We start from the raw sequence: 17,283 nt of genomic DNA on the forward strand, positions 1-17,283 counted from the left end.
AGCTTGGTTCTGCTGGAGGTTTCTTCCTGTTAAAATGAACTTTTCCTCTCCACTGTCCCTGCATACATGCTAGGTGTGAGGAATTGCTATCAAGTCAATGGCTCGGTGAAATCAGTTGGTTTTCCTTAGATGGAAAACTTTCAACCAACCTAACTGTACGATCTGATTGAATTGTCTCTGTAAAGTGCCTTGAGATTACATGTATTGTGAATTGGCACTATGTCATTAAACTGAATTGAATTGTAATAAACTCTAACTGCCCTGAACGTTGAAGCAGTGGGTAGCACTGTTGCATTGCAGCAAGATGGTGTTGGGTTCGATTTCTGGGTTCTTTTTGGGTATTCTGGCTTCCTCCCACAATCCATGAGCATGTGTGCATGGTTGTGTGTCTTTGTATGTCACTGTGTTGCCCTGCAATAGACTGGCAACCTGTGCAGGGTGTATCCCTGGACAGACAGACAGACAAACGGATGGCTAAACTCAAACTATTTTGTTGATCATGACAATTAGTTTACTGGACTCTGATGGCCTCTAGAGTCACCAGATCTAATTCCAATAAAGCAGCTTTTGGATGAGATTAGCATCACAGATGAGCTGTTATAAAACAGACACCAACTGTGTGATATCATAGTTTCGAGATGGCGCAAAATATCTGAGCAACATTCCCAGCACCTAACTGAAAGTAAGTTATAAAGGAATAAGGCAGTTTGGGCCAGAAGGAGGTCCATATTACAGGATGGTGTACCTAGTAAAGTGGCTGGCCAGTGTTTGATTTTAGACTTAAGACAGCCTGTTCACCTCATCAGAAGGTGTCCAAACACCTCTGGATCCTCTTCAGCAGCATACCGTTGCTTTCTGCTGTCCCCTTGCATCCTCACACTCGCCCAGCTCACCACTTCCTCCTCCTCATCATCATCATCTTCATCATTGCTTTCCCCTTCTCCTTCCTCTTCCTCCTCCACACCTGTCCTCCCATAAGCCAGCCCCCTCAGAGGACTGCTCCCTGTGCCAGATGTGCCTTGCACACTGCGGTTGCTACCAAATGCGGAGTCGCCATCGTCCTGCTCAGCCAGCAACACCTCATCGATGTCCGTCTCGCGGTAGCACCGGAGCGGGATGGCATCTAGGTCCGTTTCAGAATATTTCAGAGTCCGGCGGATGATGCCTGTTTTGGGGGACGTCCCAATGATGGCTGGGGGAGGAGTCACCAGCTCTACCTCCACGTGCTGAACGTCGTGATTGGCTGACAGCAGAGGCAGGGAGGATGGAGGAGTCGGGGTGGGAGACTCACTGGAATTACCACTGGGAGGAGCCGTGAGGGCTTCTAAGAAATCTAGCAGGAAACATAATTTAGTGACAATAAATATGGGGATATGTAGCTCAGATTTACAGGTTATAGGTACAGTCGTGGGTAAAGGAAAGCAGTGTCAGCTTGAGGGCTTCATGTATCAAAACTTAATGTCTTTGCCAGGTTATAATTTAAGAGGGACTTTTTTTGTACATAAACTATAAATAGAGGCTTGTGGGTATTATTTGTTTATGTTAAAGCCAAACGGCGTTTTTATTTTTACATAGGGCCCTTGATTTTACGTGATTACATCATGTTCTACTCACCCATATGATTTTTGTGTCATTTGGAGCTGTTCCGAAGATATTCGGTTAGGTTATATCCAAGTTACGTCTTCCTATGGGAAACGACTTGACGGCACAAACTAAACTGTTCATATTTTATTCTTTATGGTACGCCAGCATTCATAACATGTAGGCAAATCACTGTCCCCCAGACATCCCCGGTTAGATTTTTCTCCTTTAACATGCAAATTGTGATATTTTGAGGTAAGACTGTTTATTTCCGCAAGATTTGGTGTAAAACACCTCCTAGTGCTGCCCTCTATAGGTTGAACTGTACAGTTAAATTTTCCCATTGGTTTAAACGGCAGAGGTCTGTGTAGTTTGGTATATGTTGACTTTACTGCCTGACGTCTGGGTACAATGATGGGTTCAATTTACCTCAGAACTTGGAACTGGAAAGTTGGAAGAGATGCTGTCTCTGAGCTGAAAGCCCTCCACTTTCAAGCTTGTGACGGTTCGTTTTTTAATTGTCCACAAATTTTAATTGTAACCAAAAAGTGCATTGATTAAAGAAAAATGTCAACAGAGCTTTTTTTTTTTTTTTTTTTTTTGTCGAATTAGGATGTGTGATTAAGGAACTTACATCATTTGATCACATCAGGACAAGGGGAACATTATTTCTCATGCCCACTTTAGATTTGTTTTAATGTGCCTGATGGCCTCATTATGCTTTTACATTGGGTTAGTTACACTTTAAACTGCCTATAATAGCTTTCAAATTCCCTCTACTTATTAACTTCAACATTGAACACTCTGAATAAATGGCTTCAGTTTTTTTAGAATGTATTTTAGCTTTTACCAGTCTAAGTTTTCCATAAATGTTCTCTTTGCTAAATGTGTATTTCTGTAAATAATATTTCTCGATTTAGAATCACACTTCATATAGTTTGGAGGCGGCTAATTAAACCCTTTGCAAATTGACAGAGGGCAACATATCTTCCACTAAGGTGCTTGTTAAAATCTTTAAGCCTTTACCATTATGTAAACACCAGCATGATCATGACCAGTAAATGTAAAAACTCATCCCTCTAAAGGGGAGAAAACACTGTTGATGATCAGTTAATAGGCTGTACCTTTTTTTTTTTACTTTCTGTACTTCATGATTTATCTGAAAAATAACAATTCAAATAAATAATATATTTCAGACTTAGTATTGAAAAGAAGGGCATCATCATAGTTACTTTTATTATGTGCTGATACATGAAACCTTGGAACAGAGAAAGTGTACTTTCTATTTTTTATAATGACCTTAGTGTATCTTCATGACAAAATACAACATTTTAGATTAACAATGTCATGAGGAAAACATGCATTTAAGCATTTAAGAAAGGGTGAGACATTTAAACACCCATCTTTAAAATGTTTAGATGCAAATGAGACAAAAAATGAAACAAAATACTAGAAAAACTGCAAAAGTTTTGTAAGTTATCTTTACATAAAACGATAATGCATTTAATTTGACACACAAAGCTAAAACAACAAAATGGAGGCAAAGTTTCTAATTTATTTCCCTGTTTTAAATGTGTACTTTACTTTTATCTCTTTTGCCAGCAGGGTCATCTGTAGACGTCCCAAAAAGGAACTCCCATTTAGCTCGAGCAATCTTCTGACAGTGCAATGAAGGAACTGGACCTGCACTCCCACTGTCCGTCTGCAACCACAAAATAACACAAACAATAACACAGAGACAAACTACAGGTTATTCTGCAGGGTGTTTTAAAAAGATTGTTCACATTCTGCTGTTCCCTGTAAGAGAAAAGGAATAAACTTAGAAAATTGATTTAGTGTTGATGTTTGTCACATGGAAGTCGAAAGTTAAAAAAACAAAACAAATATACACTAATCAGCTCACTGAGTGTCATCTTCCTCTGGTGTTTGAGTTTTGGAATTGTTATTACATAAAGCCTAGATGTTTTTTCCAGAGGTTGATGTTTATTCCCTTGAGTGTCAGTAAAAGGCTACAAGCTGAATGCCGCACTCACCTACTCTGGTTCCATTCGCCACGTGGTTTACCAGCCGGTTGCCAAGTCCTCCAATGTTAGGATTGTAAAACATTTATCATACCGGTCATGAAGGAAAGCAATAAACTCTCCCTCCCTTTGTTTCCTTCAACAACAATGTGTAAAAGCCCGACCGGTGTTTGTTCTCACTTTGCATCTTTTTATTTCTTTTTTTTTAACTTAAATCTAAGAAATGTGGTCCTGATGTCATAATTAATAAGGGAACAAATGCTGACATTTGCATTTTGACCAGAATTAAATATCTCAATACTTTGGACTTTTATTCTGCATTACTCTAGACGTTATGTGAAAGTATTTTTTATTTTATTCTTTTTAGAGAACTGTCTTGATGGAAAGTTATTGTATGATTCCCACTAGATTTTTTCCCCCCGTAATTTATTATTTTAAGTTCAGCCCCCTCTTTTGATTAGTCTCCCTCTCTCAGCTCCTCTTCCTTTCTCTCTCCACCAGCATCTCATCTCTCCAACACTGACTCAGATTTTAAGCCCTGTTAAATTGTTCAGTTATCATCTAGTTTAAAAATTATTCCTTTTCCTTGTGTATCTTCCCATGTTGTCCTTTCTATTTCCCTGTGCCTTCAGTAACTTTGTTTTTTTTTATGTATTTAGGATTTATTATTCTCCTCCAAAGCTCTTGTCTGTGCCTGCATTCTCTTTCACTAAACCACAAAACCAACATATCTACTGTCAACAATTTTAGAAGTTACTCATTAAACATAAGGATAATTTCAACATTGCTGAGAGTGAAAGCTTATTTAGTCCATATCACACCAAAGCCAGACCTTCATCAGGAAAATGAAGCTTTTTATGATTATCAGTTATGGTAAAATAAAAAATAAAAAACATACTACCCTCATGTTTTATTTTGTGTCTTTACATTTTTATCTATGCCTGAGGCATGTTCTGCTGATGATCCCTTCTGGCCAAAGCTTTAACCATCCCCTAACTACATCTCTTAACTAGATACAAGAAAGGTGCCTGACCATCAAGCCAAATATCACAATCTTTCTAGCTCAGGGGTCTGCAACCTTCAAAATCCAAGGAGCTATTTTCCCCTGAGTTCAGCTAAGTAATAGTAATTTAGAGCCACAAATATTATAAAGTATTTTAATAAAACACTACTTATTTATTTTTGGTTAAATATCTACTATAGAACATCTTTTGCAATTTAAAAAAAAAAAGTTTATTTATATTTTAGGATAAGGTAAATCATGAATTCAAATATGAAGCAGGGATTTTCTTCTTGAGGTTATCATTTGACGTAAAACATAAAAATAACATTACTGTATTTCCAAGATAATGACTAAGAAAATGGATCTTAAAAACGTATTTCTGGCAACTGTAATGTATTTTTTTTTTTCAAAAAAAGTAAATTAGATATTCTTTAATCAGACATACTTTAATAAAAAAGCCAATTAAAGCATCTTAATACTGGTATTTGGTATTATACGCCTGTAGCTGGTTCCTTTTCAAGACACTGTTATGTGGAGGGTCCAAAGAGCCACTTGCGGTCCCAGAACCTATTTGAAAATTATGGCTTATAGCTAATGAAAAACTAAAATTCTGTTTTCAGCATATCAAAATATTACATTAAATCAATAAAGGAAGATACTGTAATACAGAAATGTCAGCCTAATGAAAGCCTCCACTCAATTTTCCATTATTATGTCTAGGTGTACCAGTTACTAAACAGCCAGCCTCTTTATCATCGACCTTTTGTAGCAATTCTCTTTTTAGGAGGAATCACAGACAGTCTGCTTGGTAAGTGGAATTACAGCTGTTTTATTCAGAAATTCAACTACGGGGTGGAACTCTATTACAAAATAAACAGAAAAAAATTCTTTAAATATTTCACAGAATGCGTGAAGGTTCATTCTTTGATTACTCATTTTAATAATTAACCTTTTATTGCTATTTCAATGTATCTAGACTAGTGGGTTCGCAATTTCTTGCAAAAGGTGAGCTCTGTGTGAAACTTCTGATTTAAATTCTACAAAGAGTCTCTCATTCTCACAAATGTTTGGGAGAAAAAAATATTCTGGAGTAAAAACAGATTTCTCTCAGCCCATTAATGTTTAGGAAATGGACCGTTACCTGTAAGTCCAGTGCTCACCTGAATCCCTGAAGTTGCGGCTCCAGTCTCATTGCTCTGGTGACTGGACTGACTGGATTCTGGAGACAAACATTCTCTGTCCCCAAAGCTCCCCGTCACACCGCTGGAGCTTCGAGAGGAAGAACCAGTCATTGCTCCATTCTGCTCCACCTCTGGAGATTCTCCTGCCCTCCTTTGTTCGTGCCCTTGCTCCTCTTCACCACGCACCTCTTCATCACAGCTCCCATCTTCCTCTTCAGAGTCCAGCGCCACAGGTCCCAACAGAAGAATCTCTCTCCTCCTCTGCTCTGCTCGTTTTTGCTGGGCCGTGGGGCTGAGAGCCCGCCTCGGTCGACTGGTTTGCTGTTGACTGCTGGACTCAAACCCAGACTTGGAGCAGTTCTCTAACTGGTTCCTGGACTGCTGTCTGGATGTCCAGCTGACCGGTCCCTCTTCAACGCTTTGATTAATGAAGAGCCTACGTGAAAGCTCTATGCAGTCTCCTTTCTCGAAACATGTCAGGTCTCCTCTTTTGTCCAGACTTGGGGACCAGGAGTCTCCGGTGTACTGAGGAGGCTGGCAGCGATGCAGGGTGGGGCTGTCTGGTGCACGGAGTTCAGCTTGAGAAAGCCGAGGGTCTCTGATGGGAGAGCCGATCTCAGTAGGAGGATGAGAAGGACGGAGGACCCTTGAGGGGAGGGCGGGGGAGTTCTGATGTGCGGATAAAACTGAGCTCTGAGGCTGGGTCTTCTGAAGCCGGTCCTCCTGATGTGTGCCATGATGCGTGTTGGAGCTTTCCGGCTGGTGAGACACTATGTTTTCAGTTGCTGGCATGTGTTGATCATTTAAAGGGATGTTCATCTTCAGCATTTGCTTAAAGTGCTGTGCATTTGGAGAAGACTCTCCAAGGTGTGAGCTGCTCATGCCTGATGGGTTGTGCAAAGAAGACCTCCTGGCCTCTGTGAACATTGAAGATACCTTGGAAGCCTCCTCTGCTAGCCTACGGGCAACTTCAGGACTATGAGCTGGAGATGAAGATTTGCTGCCACTTAACTGGTTCAAACCTTCATCTCCCTTATTGCCAGGTTGGAGGTTTAATCCCTGCAGAGGAGTTTCTTTGTGTCTTTTGATAGCTGGAATTTGTGCCACAGTCCCATGCTCTCCTGAACTCTGAAGAGGGCAATGAAGGTCGGCAGAAAACCTTGACTCTAAGGACTTTCCAGAAATGGAAGAGGGATGGTCTGATCCAGTGAGGTTAAGCAATCCATGAATCCCCTCGCTGGTATCTGTGACATCTCTGGGATTTGCGCTGATCTTCTGATGCTGGACAGGAGACCCGGCCCAGGAATGGCAGCGCTGCTGCTGGTTGTAGTGTGAGGAAGAAGCTTGCTCGAGTGCGTGGGCTAGTTTAATCCTCAGTAAGGGAGAACCAAACTCTTCCACGGCTCTCTGCGTTGCTGCTCTTCCAATGGGATCCAAACGCAGCTGTCGAAGACCATGGGAAAATGTCTGCTGGTGACTATTTGGGGATCGGAAACTCTGTTTTGGGCTCGAGCTGCACGAGGAACCGGGGCTTTCAAACCATAATTGGTCACTGAGGCGCTTTTGAAATCGGGATGGGGTGGATTGCTCATCGCTCGCTTGTCTCTCGCACATGGAATTACCTGAACTCTCCACTGTCTTTACGTTGGACTTTTCAACATAACTGAAGCTGACCACAGATCGCTGGCCATCAGGAGGAGTGTAGGGGACGCCAATACTTCTGGAGTACGGGGATGAGTAGAGAGGTGAGCTCCAACGTTTGGTAACTGCAGGTGAGCTGCTGGCTGTTTGGAGCTGAAAGTTAACAGCGTTTTGAGATGATCTGTGATTCTGGTCCTGAACTCGTTGTGGACCTGAGGGAGTCCCTCCTGGTGCAGTCTGGCTCCCTTCCTGGGTGAGGTGTTCTGCAGGACCGTCTTCAGCTGGAATATTGTGAGTAATCCCTCCTTCCTTCTCTCCTTTCTGATCTGGGGCAGACCTCACTTCCACAAACAGATGAAGAACTTTTCCAGACTGGGACATGACCTCCTCTCCTCACTTAATGAGGACACAGAAACGGAGCAGAGAAAGATTCAAACAGGGTGAAAGAGAGGTCTTTTTCTCCTGTTGATATGTATTGAGGTTTTTCTGCTGCTGTTGGTTGTCAGTTTATTTTTAGACAGTCTCTTCTGCCTCCCAGATCGTCTGCGTGGAGAGCAGAGACACATAAGCTTAGAACAAACAGGGGATGCCTCCAACAGTTCCCAATTCACCATACCTGTGAATAAAAGAAGAGAAACCATTAATGAACAGATGATGAAAGAGACAAAGAAATACAACTTAATCAAAACAGACAGACAAATATTTAAAATATTATTTTTACTTTAAAATAGCTATTTATCCCAGTGCCAGTTGGATATCAGCAACAGTCGTTTCCATAGAGTTATGTGATATTAGGGGTGAACACAAATTCATTGTATGCCAAAAGAGGTTGTATCAGAATTTTAAACCTGTTTGAGAACCAATTTTTAAGCAAAAATATGGCAGAGATCTGAAAATGTAGTAGAGGATTAGTAGGTTTATCTGCTTTCCCTGATCAAAAAAAGCTAAATAAGAAAGATTTACCCAAACAACAGGCACAGATTCCTAGCATGCTACTCTAAACAACAATAAAAGCAAATGAATTTTGTTGATTCGGGTGCTTAAGTAGAGCTATGCTATTTGGGAAATGGTGGAAAAAGGTGAGCTGGAACTGAATTCCCAGTATAACCTACTTTGAGTTTATTAAGTGAAAATAACAGGATCTAATGATGTTCAACTCTATTTCATGCAAGTAGCATGGATTTATGTGGGCTGGATCTGGACTGTCTGCAACAGCACCTTGCTTAAGGAAAACATAGAGCAACAACAAGTGCACACTCAGTGATTTTTCTCGAAGCCTGTCTGCTCACTGAGAATTTAAAAGATTTGTGTCTTCTCAGAGCCGAGACCTAATCCAACCTCAGGTTAGAATCACTGCTTGTCATTGGAGGGAAAACAAAAATAACAGGATAAAGAACAGGATGCATCTTTAACTTCTCCGATCCATTTAGCTGCAATAACTGTAATTCTTGAGAATCAAATAGGTTAAAATGCACCAGAGCCGCCTTGTATTGGAGATACACAACTTAATAGAAGCATAAAAGTGAAGCTCAGCATTTATTGAAAGAAAGATATAAAGACGGAAATGGTCAGAATTAGAACATTGACAACATTGACTTAAGATTTCAATGAGAGCTTCAACGAAACAAAAACTCTAACATCTAAAACCCATAACATCTCACTGTTAGTCAGCACCAGGGTGAAGTTGCTTCTATGTTCTTCAAATCTAAGAAATGTGGGCAACAGTACTGTTAAGATTTGTGTTTCTTTGGCTAATTTTTGATAGATAGAAACACTGAAGTAAAGTTCACCAAAGGTAAATCAACCAACCTTAGATTATCTATAAAGTGATCATAGTTTATTTATCATTGGGGTTTTAACCACGCAACAGTATTTTATTGATAGTTTTATTCTTTTGCAATTTTTGAGCAGGTTTAGAATTAATAAAATCAATTTGCAGCAGCCTGCTCAGTGTAAAGTGGAACATTCTAGGCTGAAAGTCAGAAACATGTTGATACTGGAGGATTAAACTAAAAGGAGGATACAATAAAAAAACTTATAAGCATCTAAAATCTAAAAGCAGGCTGACATTAAGCTTTTGGTAATGCCTCCATACCTTAAAGAAATTGTTTGCCAACCACTTTAATTGAGCTTTAATTAAGTCTTCATGTTCTGATTGGGAATAAATTGTCAAGTTTCCACAGAGGTTTATGATGAGATCTGCTTTTGAGCTTTTAGGTATATTTTTAAAAACTGTCTGGGTAAGCATATATACATTTCTGACCAGTATTAGTGTATTTAATTCTCCACTGAGCCTATCCAAACTGAATCCTTCTCAGCTGTCATTGTAAACCTTTAAGCTTCATGCAGATTGGCTTTTCACGCCAATGTTGCAGCAGACAACAGAGCTGTGCAGTAAAATTAACGTCACTCAGTCGTGCCTGGTGGACAGCAGTTTGCTGCCAGCAGGAGCAGATTGGAGCTGCCGTATGGAGGCAGAGGAAGACAACATCCATGTTGAAGCTGGTGATGTAAGAAAAATGGGAACTTGTGAGCAGCTGGCAGAAAGAAAATGTGTATTCTTCCTTCTTTTAAACATGAATAGGTTTGACTCAGTCACTCTTTGGCTTATAGCTTATTTTGTCTCTTTGTAAATATTCACTGTAGATCTATACCAATAAATTCATAAATAAAAAAAGGGAATCATGATACAGTTCTCCTGGAAAAAAAAAAGACTTGCATATAAATACGTAATCTCGTGAGAGTCAATCAATTACACATTAACACAAACATAAACCTTGCTTCATTCGATAAACAAAATATTAAAAAATTCACTTTTTTGAAAGAAAAATAGCTTTTCTGACCATCACAAGTGCACCTGGAAGCATCTACCTGTTATGGTTCTCCCCATTTGGGACGTTTTCAGATATCTGTTATTCTGTTTTGTTGATCTTTGGTTCATTTTCCATTATATTCAGAGATGGCAAAAGTACTCACTTTCCGTTCTTGAGTAAAAGTACAGATATTGTGTTAAAAAATACTCTGGTAAAAGTGGAAGTACTGATTAAACTTCTTTACTCAAGTAAAAGTAACAAAGTACAGGCTTGTAAATTTACTTAAAGTATAAAAGTAAAAGTAGAAACCACTTTTTTCATGCCGTTGCCTACATTTTAAATGGATGTCTGCCAATAGGACTAGATCTCCGTTGTGTTCATTTTCAATCATCTCGTCGTCCATACAACTATGCTAATGCCACCGCCACCAAGCTGCAATGATTTGCAGCGAATGAATACCGCCGAATCTGTCGATTCATCTTGTAGTGGTGCGTCAAATGCAACGTAGATTCCCATCCAATTATATTGAATTTGGTATTGATGACGTGAAAAATAATAACGGAAACTCCATTGAAATGATTCAAAACTAAAGTAACGAGCCAATTTTTTTAAATGTAAGGAGTAGAAAGTACAGATATTTGTGTAAAAATGTAAGGAGTAGAAGTAAAAAGTCGCCATAAAAATAAGTTGTAAAGTAAAGTAAAAATATCAGAAAAATCTACTTGAGTACAGTAACGAAGTATTTGTACTTCGTTACTTCCCATCTCTGATTATATTCAAGCAGTCTTTAGTTACTCTGTTGCCCCTTGTGCTTATTTCCTTCCCCTGTGGCTTCCTTCTAGTTAGTTCCACTCACACCTGCTCCATATTCTGCTCAGTAGCCCATCCTTTATTCTGTTTCCCTCATACACTCCACCTCTGCTGTCACTTAGTGCTGGTTCCTTGGTTTGTTGTGTCCTTATCTCTGGCTCTCTACATGAGTTTCCATTGATGTTTTCTGGTAATTTGCTTCTTTTTATTTTGGATTTTTGGATTTTGCCTCAGTCACTCATTAATTCTACAATATTCACCTCAGCTTCCTGATCTCTGCATTTGGGTCCTCAAAAAACCTCCACCCCATTGTGACACTTCCTGTCTCTGATTTGATTATAATTGAAGATGTTCCAACTCCACATGATCTCCATGATATCAACAACTGGGCTCTGACTAAACTCTCAGCATAGCTAGTCCTTCTTACATTTACAGAGTTTAATTTGTTCTACATTATTATTATGAGTCCCATTCTTCTTCGGCGCTATTCTTTTATCACATTCACATTTTTCTCGATCATCTGCTCTTAACCTGTATAATTAATGCTTGATTCTATGATTGTAAGTTGACTGGCTCCTTGTGCAGAAAAACATACCATGATCATTCCAACTCCATTCATACATAGATTAACGTTTACTGTGACTGAGTACTGAATTGGTAACCTGCACACTGACTCAGCCCAGAATGATCACATCTAGGAACATTGACCACACCTAGTACCTTTATATATAGAGCTGGCAGACAAAATAAATTAAAATAATAAGGTGCAACATAAAATAATTCAATAAATGATTTTTATATCTTATATTATTGGAATGGTTTTAAATAAATGCATCCGTATATGTAATGTATGAATCTACAGATATTTCCACATCTAATAACTTACTGATGCACTGAATTGTCAGACTTTGGTAGACAGTAAGAAAAAGCTCATGTTCAAGTTAAAGACATCTTCCTTCCTTTTATGATTTTATTTTTCTCACCAACAGATGAAGTCTGCAGGAATAGCCGGGCAGGTATTGATTCTGAATAAACCAGAAGAGCCTTGACTCTATTTGTGCTCCTTCATCCATTAATTCATACTCTGGCTGAGACAAACTCAGCGATGGGAGAGAGACAGATGAGGTTATGCATGGAGGGAAAGAGCATCAGGGAGAGTGAGACCACGAAGAGAACAACAGATTTGTGTGTGAAGGAGAGAGCTCTGATGGCAGCCAGCCAGAGTGATGGGAGTGTAAAGTTACAGGAAGGAACAAGGAAAGAGCAGCAACACGACTGCTGGTATACCTCAGCCCTATCCAGTAGAACAAAAGCTCTACTTTACATTAAATCTAACAGGATTCACAGTATTAATCAGTAGAATGTATTCACACCTCTTTACTCTAATAGTATTTAAGTCTCCTATTTACTGAACAGTCTGTCAGTTAATCTCAGTTTAAATTTAGGTTTCCTGTTGGGACCTGAGAGCAGCATCATTAAGACCAAGCAACCAAACCCAAACAGGTGAGACAGAGAACTGTAGAGGAATGTTTTTTTTTTCTTTATTCAGCACAAAACATTAAAAAATTTTGCTCAGAACATACTGTAAGATCATCAAAAAAGTGCAAGGAAGACAAGAAACCCTGAAAAGCTCATAGACTCTCCCTCAATCATATGTTTAGCTTGGTTTCACTTGTTTTTGCAATAAATCACTCAAAAAGTCCTAACTAAATAAACAAATCAGTGTATTGGACTAATAAGAAAAAACACTGTAAAAATAATTATTGAAAAAATACATATGGTTATGAATACATTGTATGAAAATAAATACTATAAAGGAAGGAATAGTCAGGCCAGTTTTATAAATAAATATTTGGCGTTTGACTAATTTAATTGAAAAGTTTAACTACTCTGAATTAAATTTTAAACCTGGTAGGCGTGTATCATTGTCATGATTTTGCCTTAAAATCCTTTTTTAACTCATTTTTTTCTCCCTAATTACATACTGTAACTGAGTTTTAAAGAGAAATCTGGACACAAAAACATTTAAAAAACTTCAATAGTTATCTGACTTCTAAACAAAAATCTAGTGCAGCTTTAAAACATGTTTAAATGGAAAAACGGCCATTTATTATCTTTTGTTTTCTTACCCTTTCATTCGTTTAAAAAAAAGGAAAATGATAGGGTATTGATAAAATATTGGGTCGATAAGGAGCATCATTAAGAGTAGTAGTAACAACAAATCCTTGACGATGCCGATCTATAACAATCAATAGGACAAGGCTACCACTAAAAAAGTCCAGATATGTTAAGATAAATTTAGACTATATCAAAGAGGTTTTTCTAGTTATTCTAAGGATAATAAGACTCATGTTTGACAGGTGGCAGCTTAATGTGATGGATAGAAGTGGAGCGTTGATTTGGCCATTCTTTATCAAACTGTTAATATTCACTTCAATGTCTCTACATTTTCCAGATGAAATTTTAAAATTTTCAGATTTGATGATAATGGTAATAAGGACATTTTTGGAAAAGGCCATCTGCCTAATCTGAAAGGATTAGGCAGATGCTCTGGGTGTGTCATTGTTGATACATTTTATTTTCAGATGTAGAATAATATGGGACCTTTAATACCAAGACCTCCAAGAAGATAGAAAGAAAGAAAGATAGATAGATAGATAGATAGATAGATAGATAGATAGATAGATAGATAGATAGATAGATAGATAGATAGATAGATAGATAGATAGATAGATAGATAGATAGATAGATAGATAGATAGATAGATAGATAGATAGATAGATAGATAGATAGATAGATAGATAGATAGATAGATAGATAGATAGATAGATAGATAGATAGATAGATAGATAGATAGATAGATAGATAGATAGAGTTAAGGTTAGTAGGATGGGTGCTTGCCCAGGTAATATTGTAATAATTGACATAAGGGTATCATTTCCATTTTAATATTGCTAATGTAAGGTTTCCAGCACAATTTATTGCAATATGTCTAAAAAATCTGACAATTGATTCTGGAAACATTTTATTGTTATCAATCAGCACCTTAAGATTTCTTTATAATCCTTTGTTTTTGTTTGTTTTTTGTCCGTTTTTATTAAATTTAAATCAGGGTTTGGTTAGAGAGCAGATAAGATGATAAGATTGAAGGAGCACCAGAGATCCAGAGCTCAGATGGTAGAATCTGGTCAAATTATTATTTCTAGACTTCACAAATCTGAACTTTATGCGAAAGTGGCTACATAAAGCAGCAGTTAAATACAATCCATAAGGTCTAGTTTTTGAAATTTAGGGGAAACATCAGATCTGTGAAGGAAGATGATCTGATAGGTGCTAAGTATATCTATCTAATACATTTTAAAAAAATGAAAGAAAGAATTTGTGCAGACTTTAATAGCTTAGGCTACAACACTCTATTTTGGATAAATACTACGGTAACATGTCAGTGCACTGGAAAAAAAATCTAAATAAAGATAAGTCAATTTTTCTTAATTTAAGAAACTTTCTTCTTGATCTGAGGAGGTAAGTGAGACACTTTGCTAATGGAACAAGACAATTTACATTTAACATGGAGCCTAGGCGGAAGTTCAACTGAAGAAACTCATTGTCTCCTACATCCACCTGCAACACAGCCAATCCAAAGTTCATCTTAAAAGGCCTCTGACCTGTCTGCTCCTGTGCGCAGGCAGCGGATGCGCTGTGACTTCATTCAGATGACACTGTTTCAACCCACCTCCAGCCCCTCCTCCACCATCGTAGCTAAAGCTTCATCAGAGTATCATTCCTCCCGGACTCTTACTGCGTTCCCTGTCTCATCTTAACCGGTCCGGCAGAAGACCGCCATGTTCAGCCTGGTTCTGCCAGAGGTTCCTTCTCAACAGGGAGTTTTTCCTCTCCCCTGTCGCTTCATGCTTGCTCATCATGAACAGGTTCTCTCAACCTGTGTTATCCAACTAGACTTCCATCTTCCAGGTCCCTGAGTGAAGCTCTAGTATCAGCTCATGTAATACACTGGATCTCCCGATAAAGTTCAGCAGACCGTCTCGCTAAACAGCAGTCTACAGACTGACCAACTTCCTCTATCTCCACTCCACCACCAGTTTCAGGCCTGGGGGGAAACAGCCCTATTCTTTGCTCCTGTTCATGCATATGTCTCAAAATTAAGCGCCATGTTTCCTGCCGAGGTCTGAGCGCCAAAGACAAGTAATTATATCAATACATTTCTCCTAATTGTCTTTTATCTTCGTGTGAGTTTTTCAGGTTAAAATAAGAAAAAACAATTGCTTTTTCTTATTTCAAGTGCATATTATCAAATGATCTTATTTTAAGATTAAACATGCTCATTCCATTGGCAGATCATCTTATTTACCTACTCAAATTAAGGGTAAATACACTTAATTTAAGAAATTTTTACTTATTTCTAGATTGTTTTTGCAGTGTGTTTTTTGCATTTTACCTTCAGTGACACCCGCAGTGGCAAAAGTAACTAAAACATGAAAAATCAAAAATAAGGCGCAGTATTTCATCTATCCTTGAATAAACAAAAAGCCTCAGCTGCTCCAGACTGATGACTCATCGTCTTATTGTCCCTAAAGGACATCCAAATCCAAACAGTCACATGTGAGAATAGAATCTTTGGGTCCTTGGAGTCTACTTCTATGAGACACATCACAGGTAATTAAACCCCAGGCAGCAAATGCAGCTCTAATATTAGCTCCCTTGATGTGATGTTGTGTGGCTGGAGGCCTGTGCTAATATTAGCCCTCAGCTTGGATGTTGCTGGTGCTGGGCAATACAATTTCAGCCACGTGACAAATTCTGCATCACAGCATTGAGTCTTGAGGAGATCAAGGAGGCTTACAACAATAAACATTTATAGTACTGCATGAAACTGGTCATTAAATATCACTATGAAAAGCTCAGGTTGACTCCTGCAAACATTATTAGAGATCTGATGAAAATAATGCAGTTCAAACTGTTAACATCCAGATTTCTTGGTGCTGAATTACAATTACCCAGGCAGCAGCTTATGCAGACAGACTGGGACAAAAAAATTAGAGTTTTAAAGAGACTTAGCGTCTCTTCCTGACGGTGCCTTCAAAAAACACACACAGACAAAAGCTATGAGTCCTCTGACTCATGCAGAGGAAGCAAAGAGCATAACTGGGAACAGGCGGCAATCCAAAGAGGATTATTGATGAATATAAGAAGAGAAAGATATTCAATCATACCAGCACTGCAGAAATTGTGACCTTGCTGCCTTTAGAGTACCCTGCTCACTACCGTGACTCAGTGAATGAAGAAATAAACACAAGCAGAGACTAGTAAAGAGGACTTTGACAGAATAATGGCCATGCAATCACTGGAATATTCAGCCTCTTTAAAACACTGCCCTAACCGGACATCTGACTTAAACCCACATTTTATATTAGAATCAGGATTGCAGAAAGAAAAAAGTAATAATTCCAAACATCTGCATGGTCAGGTTGCATTTATTAAGGTCAAATCAAATTAGATTTTTGGGGGGGAGGAGAACACCTGCAATATTAAACAGTATTTAAAATAACTATATGATTTACCAAAAGAAAAGTGTAATAAAAGATCTCATACAGCATATCTACATCTGAACAAATCTAAAATCATAAGAAAAAGAAAGTCACCGTCAGTTTGGAAAAGGAAACCCATCCATTTCTAAAGCTTTCTGACTTCATTGAGCCACAGTGAGAACTGTAATGGAGGAAATATGGGACAGTGGTCAACCAGGGTGTAAATGACCAAAATTAGTCAAAGACCACTGAACCCAGAACATCTAAAGCCTTGCAGACCTCACTCCCCTCGATCAAGCACAGTGGTTATGGTAAAACCATTAGAAAAAGACTCTGAAGAAACAGCCTCCGTGAGAACGTCCATTGGAAAACACCACAACTGCGCAGAAAGAACACAAGGAAAAAAAAAAAGAGCTAGTGACATTTTGGGAACATTTCCTGTGGACTGTAGTAAAACTTGTTTTTAAGCAATGGTCTGGGGTTGATGTGCTGCTTCAGATCTAGATCAACTGGTTGAATTCAATTGACTCAGGGAATCCTTTCCTTATGAGAAAATTCTGATGCAAAAGGTCTAACAATTTATTTATGACTGTTCTAGAATGAACCAAAGCACAGAAACAAGCTCACATCTAAATGGTTAAAAAAAATGTAATTAAGGTTTTGGAATGGCCTAGTCCAAGCCTGGGT

General features: G+C 38.5%; 1 protein-coding gene across 3 annotated transcripts in view; it reads right to left on the bottom strand.

Annotated features, from left to right (window-relative positions):
• LOC119782496 (PH and SEC7 domain-containing protein 1-like) overlaps positions 1-17,283 on the bottom strand; it is a 114,681-nt gene that overhangs the window by 81,703 nt on the left and 15,695 nt on the right. For all 3 annotated transcript variants that reach the window (XM_038283489.1, XM_038283488.1, XM_038283490.1), the window contains exons 2-4: positions 5,766-8,043; positions 3,166-3,283; positions 799-1,333 (exon numbers count right to left, since the gene is read on the bottom strand). In XM_038283489.1, the coding sequence (XP_038139417.1) occupies positions 799-1,333; positions 3,166-3,283; positions 5,766-7,808 (2,696 nt within the window). In that variant the 5' untranslated portion in view covers positions 7,809-8,043. The remainder of the gene's footprint in view (positions 1-798; positions 1,334-3,165; positions 3,284-5,765; positions 8,044-17,283) is intronic.

Source organism: Cyprinodon tularosa, unplaced genomic scaffold, assembly GCF_016077235.1.
Source record: "Cyprinodon tularosa strain WSP-4 unplaced genomic scaffold, ASM1607723v1 ctg194, whole genome shotgun sequence".
Classification (NCBI taxonomy): domain Eukaryota; kingdom Metazoa; phylum Chordata; class Actinopteri; order Cyprinodontiformes; family Cyprinodontidae; genus Cyprinodon; species Cyprinodon tularosa.